Below are 10,174 nucleotides of genomic sequence, written 5' to 3' on the forward strand. Positions count from 1 at the left end.
ATCCTGCCTATGAATAGACTCCTCATTCTCTTAGAAGAACTGCTTTTATACTTAGGACAGTAATGTAGCAAATTTTAATTTTTCTTTAAGCCATTCTCATCTAGTACTACTTTACACTGCTGAGTATATGGTTATATATATCCAGACAGTTGTCAACCCATACAGATTAGGGGGGGAAAGGATATTCCCAATTAAAAACTATTTCCTCCCAGCTCCCACTATCATGATATGAATTCTACCTTGCAAGTCTGGCTAGACCAGAGGATGTACACTGGTACATATAGCAACTGGGGAAACAGGAATCCAGGGCGGATGATCCCTACAGGGCCAGTGGTGTGAGTGGCGATACTGGGAGGGTGGAGGGAGAGTGGGTTCGAAAGAGGGAACCGATTACAAGGATCTACATGTGACCTCCTCCCTGGGGGATGGACAACAGAAAAGTGGGTGAAGGGAGACGTCGGACAGGGCAAGATACCACAAAATAGTAATTTATAAATTATCAAGGGCTCATGAAGGAGGGGGGAGCAGGGAGGGAAGGGAAAAATGAGGACCTAATGCTGGGAGCTTAGGTGGAGAGGAAATGTTTTGAGAATGATGCAATGAATGTACAAATGATGCAATGAATGTACGACCTTGCAAGTCTGGCTAGACCAGAGAATGTACACTGGTCTTTACACATCTGATGTATGGATGGATTGTGATAAGAGTTGTATGAGCCCCTAATAAAATGATTTTAAAAAAAAGAAAAAATGTCATTTGGCCAATATCTTAAGTAAAAGTAATGTATAATACATATAGCTAATACAAAGACTCACCTTACAAAACACATTTTAAAAGAATTAGAAGGGATGCATGCCTTTGGCAAAATAAATTACAGAATGAAATCAACATTATTTGGCAGGCCCTATTAACAGAATATTGATTTACTCAGACAGTCGGGTCAACTCTTGTGAAATACTCTTCCCTCATTTATATGCAAGGGGATTCAAAGTCAAAATGAAAGAAAATTTTTAAAAAACGTTTTGAAATCCCCTTCTTTATGCCCAAACTCCACTGGACAATAGGAAGGTAAGATTAAAGTAAATAAAAAAAGAATCACGTGTCCACATTAATACTGTCCTACAGGTACTGAAAACAGGCCAATGATATTTTTATTCCACGGTAATCACAAATACTTTGTATAGTCTGCACACTATGGGGCCTTAAACAACCAGCTCTGTCTCTCTAGTATAGGGTTAATAATGCTTAAGCCTCAAGGTCTCTTTGAATGAAATGAGATGTACGGGTAACAACGATGAGAAATACAACTTTCCTCTAGTTCCTAAAGGTTTCCTCCCCACTCCCACTCCCATGACTCGAATTCGACCTTGCAAGTCTGGCTAGACCAGAGGATGTACACTGGTACAGATAGGAACTGAAAATACAGGGAATCCAGGGCGGATGAGCCCTACAGGACCAGTGGTGTGAGTGGCGAAACAGGGAGGGTAAAGGGAGAATGGGTAGGAAAGAGGGAACCGATTACAAGGAACTATATGTGACCTCCTCCCTGGGGGATGGACAACAGAAAAGTGGGTGAGGGGAGACGTCGGACAGGGCAAGATATGACAAAACAACAATTTATAAACTATCAAGGGCTCATGAGGGAGGGGGGAAGCGGGGAGGGAGGGGAAAAATGAGGACCTAATGTCGGGGGTTTAAGTGGAGAGAATGATGCACAAATGCGCTTTACACAATTGATGTGTGTATGGATTGCGATAACAGTTGTATGAGCCCCTAATAAAATGTTTAAAAAATTTAAAAAAGAAATGAGATGTATGGAAGAGTTCAACTGTGTCCCAAGCAAGACAAGCAATAAATGTCACTTTGTTCAATTTTAAAAACAAGCCTCGTTTTTTAATCTATTTTTAACTATATTTATGTACCTTTGAAATAAAAACTTAAGCCATTAGTTTCAATATAAAGTTCAAAGAACCAGAAGTTTTATTTCCAGTCTTAAACTAAAATGAATTCATAGAAATTTAAGCATATTTACTCACCTGGATTTAAAGCAAAATTATCTATTAAACTCTTCCATGCAATAAAGGCTATTTTCTTTATCATGGGTGTTCCACTACGAAAACCCAGCTCTTCCAGCTGTAGCAAAGAATTGATGAAACTCCCACTTCTATGTAAGGTCTAAACCAGGAACAAAAAGAAAATTAAGTTACTTAGCTGCACAACAAAATAAGCACTTTATCATCCATTTGAACAATTATTCACATTATCAATTAGACTCTTTATAGGAACTCATAACCTAATAGCTCAAAGACAAACTATCCACACAACATAAACATATCTTAAGTGTTAGAGATTATATGAAATCTTAAGTGTCTATCTAGATTTCTAAATGTCCAGAATTCAGTCACACCAGTAAAGCTCCATAAAATAAGGAAGACTTAACAGAACATTTCTACAACACTAGAGAAAAGTTTTATCGGTTAATAGGAATGGTAAATAAGATAAAACTAAAAACAAAACTCTGATGGCTTCAGAAGTACTTCCAGATATTACACGATGGAAATGTAAATTTAAAACAGAAACAAAACAAAAAGATAAGAGACAAGTACATATATACCGTATATACTCAAGTATAAGCCGAGTTTTCTCAGCACATTTCTTACGCTGAAAAGGCCCCCCAATTTTGTGTGGTGAAATTAGGTGCCTCGGCTTATCCAAGTATATACGGTACATACACCTCTAGGTCAAAGGAAAAAACCAAAACTATAAAATAGTAGCCTTGAAAGTTACATGTGATCTGAACAGACTATAAACAATAAAAAATAACTGGCTTAAATAAAGACATCTAATCCAAAATCTCTCTAGCATAGAGTTGTTCTGAACACAATTTTTTCAAGTCTATAAATCTTTATAGGAAGACAGTATCATCTTTCTCCCAAGGAATAGTTGGTGGATTCCATCTGTGATCTTAGGGAGGGGCCTTAAAGATACTTTACTAAAAGAGTTTAGACATAAAACAGTATGACATGTAAATACTTCAGACTGTTCAGTGTGGCCTTACCTTTCCAAGAAGTCTGACAAACAAAGGCCATAATTTCAATACATAAGTCTCATTTTTACTCATAAACAGCTTTTGGAGTTCTGATATTAATTTCTGCAAAAAAAAAAAAACACAGCAAAAGTACTTACCAAAAAGACTCTTGACAAAATAAACTCAGTATTAAACTCTAGACATAATTTTCAAAGATTCCTTGAGGAAAAAACTACTATTTCCAATATTTTATTACATAAACTCTTTTTAAGCATATAAAAAAATTAAAAGAATCTTACAGTAAATACCCAAATACAATCACATAGAATAAAACATTAACATTTTACTATATATTTGCATCATCACATACAAGGAGTCTTCAAACATTTGTGGAAAATAAAATTTAAAGTTCAGATTTTCCCACAAACATTTTGAAGTCCCTCTTACCTTGCTCTCTCTCCATTCCAACTAGTGTTTCTTTCTAGCAATAAATTTCGGGGAAATCATTTCCCCCTAAAACCTAGCATGTACTTGAGTCAAAAAAAGCACTGCTACACAAACTTTATTAAACAAAAATATATAATAAGATCTTTCAAGTATGTCTATACACTTCCAACAGCAGCACAGGTGGGATTTCCATCTCTTCAGTTTACACCAGCTACAATGGCAGTTCTGGCATCCTCCAGAGACGCACATTCCATTTCTTTTATATATATAAATGTTCTTCAGTTTGCAGGACAAAATTCTGAAGGGACAAGACTAGGACTGACATAAATGGGTAGGTTTCTTCCAGGTTAACCCTGGCATATCCTCAAGAATAAGGAGAATTGTCATAACGGACAAAAAATGCCCCACCATAACTCTTCCTGGCCTTTTTCTCACCAACACACTGTGAGTTAGTTAATTGTGCCAACCTGGCCGATAATCACAGGTGGGGCTAATTGAAAGGCAGAGGGATAAATGGGTGGTGAGCCTCGCCTTTCTAGTTCTCGGGTTTCTTGCTTTGTGATGGTCGCACCAGGGCGCAGCTGCCTTAACAGTTCCCTGCTTCAGCTTGCAAGATTGACTTCCTACAAGACATCCCCAAGGAGAAGCCGCATAGACCAATCCCGATGGAGCCCTGGGTGCTGGAGCAGCCATGTGGAGACCCCCTGCCAGTGCTGAGATGCTTATTCGTTCACTGACTCAGCTTTCTTCCTGCAGTCAGCATCATTGCCTCTGTTTTGTGAGGTGGAGGACTTTGTGGACTGGTGTTGGGTTAATGAGTTAATGTTGGACTTGTGGGCTTGGGCAGCATTGGGTTGGGATGTTTTCGTGATGCACACTTCCTTTACATAAAACTCTTATACATGAATTGCTGTGGATTTGTTTCTCTAAAGTACCAAGAGTAATACACACTGTAACTTTCTTAAAATTTATATCTGACAATTAATAAGCCCACAAAATCACTGTGTCCTTCAAGATTACTCCTGTCAAATAAAGACAGCCTCCATGAATGACTGAATTTAACTGGCCCAGCAGATCCCCTCCGAAGCTACGTGTTTAATTGGATCTTGTATATGGAGTGGATTATGGTAGACCCACAGATATTATTTACACAAATAAACACAAACTCACAATGAAAGAAATTTATCAGGTTATCACACAATTCCCAACAAAAAAAAAGCCCAGACTCTACTACCATTCAGAAGAAGAGCTTAATACCAACTACTCAAATGATTCCAGAGTACAGAAAAGGATGGAATATTCGCAAATTCATTTTCTGAAGCAAGCATAACCCTGATATCAAAGCTAGGCAAAAATATCATTGAAAAAAGTAAATAAAACAATATATCCCTTATAAAATACACATTCTAAACAAAATCCTTAACCAACAGAATCCAATCCCATACATCCAACATGCCATGACCACGTGGAAGTCATACCAAGAAGTACGTATGAATAATTCAACTTAAAAATACAGTATTAGAAAATCTGTAATCCATCACATACACAAAAGAAAAAAGCCACAATAAAATTCCTATTTTTTTTTTTCATTTTGAAGCCTCCTGTTTTCAATAGACAAAATGAGTATTTTAATAGCCAAGTCAGTATGTATCACTCCTAACTCAAAGCCTTCAAATAGGACTTTCCATATAACCCATAAATGAAACAAAAAACACTCATAACCATCAGTTGATTCCAATTTATAGTGACCCTTATTGAACAGGGTAGGACTGCCTGTGAATTTCTCTGACGGTAACTCTTCAAGGAAGTAAAAAGCTTTGTCATTCTCCCTCAGAGCAATTGGTGGTGGTTTCAAACAGGTGACCATGCAGTTAGTTAGCAGCCCAACATGTAAATAAAGGGTGCCTTATATAACCCTTAAGGGGGTACAAATGCTTAAAACACTCCCCAAGATCCTGGGTAATTTGCCCTCTGTATCTGGCATCAGATTCTACTACTCTCCTCCTTGCTCATTCTACTTCAATCACACTATCCACAGTGCTCCCTAAAACACCAACCAGGTACACCTCTCTCAAGGTTTCCCTCAGGCTGAAAATAACCTTTCCCTAATATAAAAAAGACTGTTATGATACCTACAAATTATCGTTCTAATGACATACTCTTGACCAATCACCCCTCTTTTCCAATGCAACACATTATCCACTCTGCTGTGATCTATAATGATCTGTACCCAATACACAATGCAATTTATCTCAGGAAATAAGCTAAATAAATCTCGTTTCCATTGCTATACTCAGAGTGCTATATTACATGCTAGAAGAACATCCAGCAATCACAGCTGCTCAGTAAGTTATTTGTAATAAGAATGTTATGTTGGAAAATCTAACCTGTGATACAACTTTAAGAAATTGTACAGACTCTATGTGCCGGTTGTCATTAGGTACCGCATTCGGATTGGTTCCAACTCATAGTGATCCCATGTACAAGATAACGAAACACTGCCCCAAAATGTAGTCCCTTCCTATTTATCATTTACTAGGAATAGAGTAAAATGCCTAAATTACAGCAACACTATTCAACTCCCTTATAGTACTGTAGAAACACTATGCCAACAATCATAATTTAAATTATTCTGTGTTTTAATTCACAAAGCTGCGCCTCCTAGATCAGGCGTCCTCAAACTGCAGCCCGCTGGGTGGTTTTTGCCCCGTTTTGTGTTTTTACTTCAAAATAAGATATGTGCAGTGTGCATAGGAATTTGTTCATAGTTTTGCCCCGTTTAAAAACTTTGAGGATAGATAATAATGAAATTACAATAAAAAGTTAGACTGGGTTCTATATTTAGTGTACATCTATAGAGAAAATATCCAAAATATCCTTGTGTGAATACTTACAGTAGTCATAAGCTGCTCAGTAATAGATGCTATTTCCTGCTGTTTCTGAAGTAGTAGTGGCATTCCCATCTCTAGAGCAGTTGCACCCCGCAGATGTACCTTTTGTGCCGAATGAACCACTAAAGGTATGACCAGTTTTGCCCACCTCACTGATTCTTCTGCCATTTGAACTGGGGCCTGTTCAATTAGCCTACAATAGAGAAATCAGTAAATTAGTTTGACTTTACTTTTGAAGCATAATTACCAGTAAAGTAAATCATGTTCAGAAACATGTGATCTGTATAATGTAACCTATTTGTTTTAAAGTGCACATAGGTACATCTTCATACATGAATACAAAAAATCTGAAATGAATCTATTAAAGATTACTGAAGGGTCTAGGATTAGAAAAATGTTTGTAAATTTGCCATCTTGTACATGTTATTACTATTAAAATTTTCAACTAAAGAGAACATGTATTTGTCTTGAGGAAGAAAAATTTAAAATACTAATTATCATTATAAAATTAAATTCAATGCTCTTTTAAGCAGAAAGGGCAGTCACAGGACCGTGATTTAACCAAAATGACAATCAGACTATCTGAACGAATAAGTTTCGGTTGCTGAGCATCTTCCTAGACAAACCTCGTTTAGCCTACTGTTTGTTAAACCCTTGCAAGTTTTAGCAAAGGTTAAAAAAAATTTTTTTTGCCATTACACCTCATTACTATTTATTTTTACTTGTTATAATTTGCAAAGGTAAAATTACTTATAAAAATACCAAAAGTATTCTTTCCATCAGAACTACAAAGACTTTACTTATGAGTGCCTCAACCCGAACAAAACAAAAGGCAAACCTGGTAACATACACATCTACTTCTTGGTCTTTTTGGTTGGGAAAAAAAAATCCTCCTTTTGACATTTTACTTGTATTTGACCCCCAAAAGTTCACTCCTGGAAGTAAATTCTAGATTTAGTCTTCCAATTTATATAGCATTCTAAATCATACCTTATGATGACATTCAATGCTTCATAATCAACAATAGCAGAATGCATCTCTCCTTTATTAAACACTATTTCTAATGTTTCAATTATATGGGACACCTAAAAAACAAAAGCAAGTGAAAGCATATTAAATAAACCAGATTTTTAGGGGGCAGAATGAGGCCATATACGTAAGAGAATACACAAATTACTATACTTACTGCTTTGCCAACCATGTCAGAAGGAAACGTCTGCTTGGATATCACCCAAAGTGCCCTAGTCCGTACATTTTTATCTGAAATCTTAACAATATTATTCAGTTCTGAAAGTAGTTCTTGAATGTTTGTTTCTTAAAAAAAAAAAAAAAGGTAATTTTATTTTATTCATATACAATATTCATGTACTCTCCCTTGCAAAAAAATCTAAATGCATACCCAGAAATCAAAGCACTATTGCTAATCAAGCTTCATCTCCAAACATAAAATCCCAATCACATGGGAAAATAAAAGGACCCCAAAATGTGCAAAGGAACTTATTTTGTAGGCATTTTTGATGGTTTTGAATGTACAAGACACTTTTTCACTAGATATTAAGTCCTCTTGTCTGCTCCAAAATGAGCAGTTTTTCTATATGAAGAACACACACTTCTCCTTCAAAAATTAAATGGTCCTAAATGCTTCTTCCTCCCCACCCCCACTATCATTATAAGAATTCTACCTTGCAAGTCTGGCTAGACCAGAGGATGTACACTGGTACAGATAGGAACTGAAAATACAGGGAATCCAGGGCGGATGAGCCCTACAGGACCAGTGGTGTGAGTGGTGAAACAGGGAGGGTAGGGGGAGAGTGGGTAGGAAAGAGGGAACCGATTACAAGGAACTATATGTGACCTCCTCCCTGGGGGACGAACAGAAAAGTGGGTGATGGGAGACGTTGGACAGGGCAAGATATGACAAAATAATTTATAAATTATCAAGACCTCATGAGAGAGGGGGGAGCGGGGAGGTGGGGGAGGGATGAGGACCTGATGCAAGGGGCTTAAGTGGAGAGCAAATGTTTTGGGAATGACGAGGGCAATGAATGTACAAATGGCTTTACACAATTGAAGTATGTATGGATTGTGGTAAGAGTCGTATGAGCCCCTAATAAAGCGATTTAAAAAATTAAATGGTAATCTTATGACATTATCATTAACTTATTCTGATTTCCCCTTTCTAAAATACTTTTACAACAGCAAGCAACTAAGTGGGACAGCAATGGATTAAGCATTGGACTTAATTAACAAAATTACTTGAAAACTTGGAAAGCTTTAGGTTCTACCTTTCTAACATACCATTAATTGCACATTACTCACATGCCCGCGTCCCCTTATGTCAAAGAATTTAATTCAAAAGTTTCTTTAGTACACCTGACCTTTGAACCCCAGAATTAGAGGCACCAATACACCTCTCAGGTAGCTGAAAATCCCCATACAACTTTTACTTTCCAAAAACTTTACCACTAGCCTAGAATTAACTAAAAGTCTTACTGATAACAATTAACACACTTTGTATATGGATCATGTGCTGCCATCTATACACATAAGCTGCATTTTCAATAAAAGATGAAAAGGTTATTTTGCAAAATTGCACGGTTTTTGTGCCAATGGTGGACCTAAGTGGTTAACTCAAGAATGTCTTGTCTTTTTCACAATGAATCTTAGATTAATTTATCTTGAAATGGCAGGCAATTGCACCCTTCAAATGTAGATAACATAAAGCAATTTAACTTTTTCTTGCAGTATCATGATTTTGGGGGGAAGCACTTCTAGCATCACTAGTTGACACTTCATACAGGTCCCAAAGTTTTATACAAGTATTAAAGTAAACATAAAAATATGAACTGCAAGAGATCACTTTTTAACGATGCTGTGGAGTTTACAAGATGTTCACAGAGATTACCATCATATGGCATATAAAAAATGTGCATACGTGGATGTGCACAATTCAAATCTTTGTTGTACAGGGGTAAACTGTTCATCCATCTCAATCAAAAGTAAGTAACAGGCTAACTTATTAACTTTCAAAGCAGATGTGTTTTCACAAAGGGGGTTGTTACAGCATTCGTGTTTCAATAATTACACGTGACATTAAAATTAGAGCTAGAGAGCATGATAGTGGGACAAGAGGAGAGTTAAAGGAAATAGAGGAAAAAACTAGGAGGCAAAGGGAATTTATAGAGATCTAAATATAGGCACGTACATATGTAAATGTATTTATATATGACGATGGGGAAATAGATCTATGTGCATATATTTATAAGTTTAGTACTAAGGAAGCAGATGGACATTGGGCATCTATTCAAGTACTCCCTCAACACAAGAACACTTTATTTTAATAATCCAGCATTCTGAGATGCTCCCCCTTCCCGACATGCTCGCTAAAGACAAATGGGTGTGTAAGCAAATGTGGTGAAGAATGCTGATGGTGCCTGGCTAGCAAAAGATATAGTGTCTGGGGTCTTAAAGAGTTGAAGATAAACAAGCGGCCATCTAGCTCAGAAGCAACAAAGCCCACGTGGAAGTAGTACACCACACCAGCCTGTGTGATCATGAGGTGTCGATGGGATCAGGTATCAAAGACCCAGAACAAAAAAAAAATCATGTCAATGTGAATGGGGGGCACTGGGTGCGTGTGTGTGGAGTAGAGGCCCAAAGCTAATCTGTAAGCAATTGGACATTCCCTTACAGAAGGGTCGTGGGGAGAAGATGGGCCAGTCAGGGGGCAGTATAGCACAGATGAAACATACATCTTTCCTCTGGTTTTTAATGCTTCCTCACCCCACTATCATGACCCTAATTCTAC

General features: G+C 37.2%; 1 protein-coding gene across 1 annotated transcript in view; it reads right to left on the minus strand.

Annotated features, from left to right (window-relative positions):
- RIF1 (replication timing regulatory factor 1) overlaps positions 1 to 10,174 on the minus strand; it is a 62,422-nt gene that overhangs the window by 45,503 nt on the left and 6,745 nt on the right. Inside the window, exons 5-9 of the mRNA XM_045298423.1 lie at positions 7,553 to 7,680; positions 7,357 to 7,451; positions 6,370 to 6,559; positions 3,059 to 3,151; positions 2,037 to 2,175 (exon numbers count right to left, since the gene is read on the minus strand). Coding sequence (XP_045154358.1) covers positions 2,037 to 2,175; positions 3,059 to 3,151; positions 6,370 to 6,559; positions 7,357 to 7,451; positions 7,553 to 7,680 — 645 coding nt within the window. The remainder of the gene's footprint in view (positions 1 to 2,036; positions 2,176 to 3,058; positions 3,152 to 6,369; positions 6,560 to 7,356; positions 7,452 to 7,552; positions 7,681 to 10,174) is intronic.

This window comes from Echinops telfairi, unplaced genomic scaffold (assembly GCF_000313985.2).
Source record: "Echinops telfairi isolate 266 unplaced genomic scaffold, ASM31398v2 ScPeMD7_4;HRSCAF=17, whole genome shotgun sequence".
In the NCBI taxonomy this organism is placed as follows: Eukaryota; Metazoa; Chordata; class Mammalia; order Afrosoricida; family Tenrecidae; genus Echinops; species Echinops telfairi.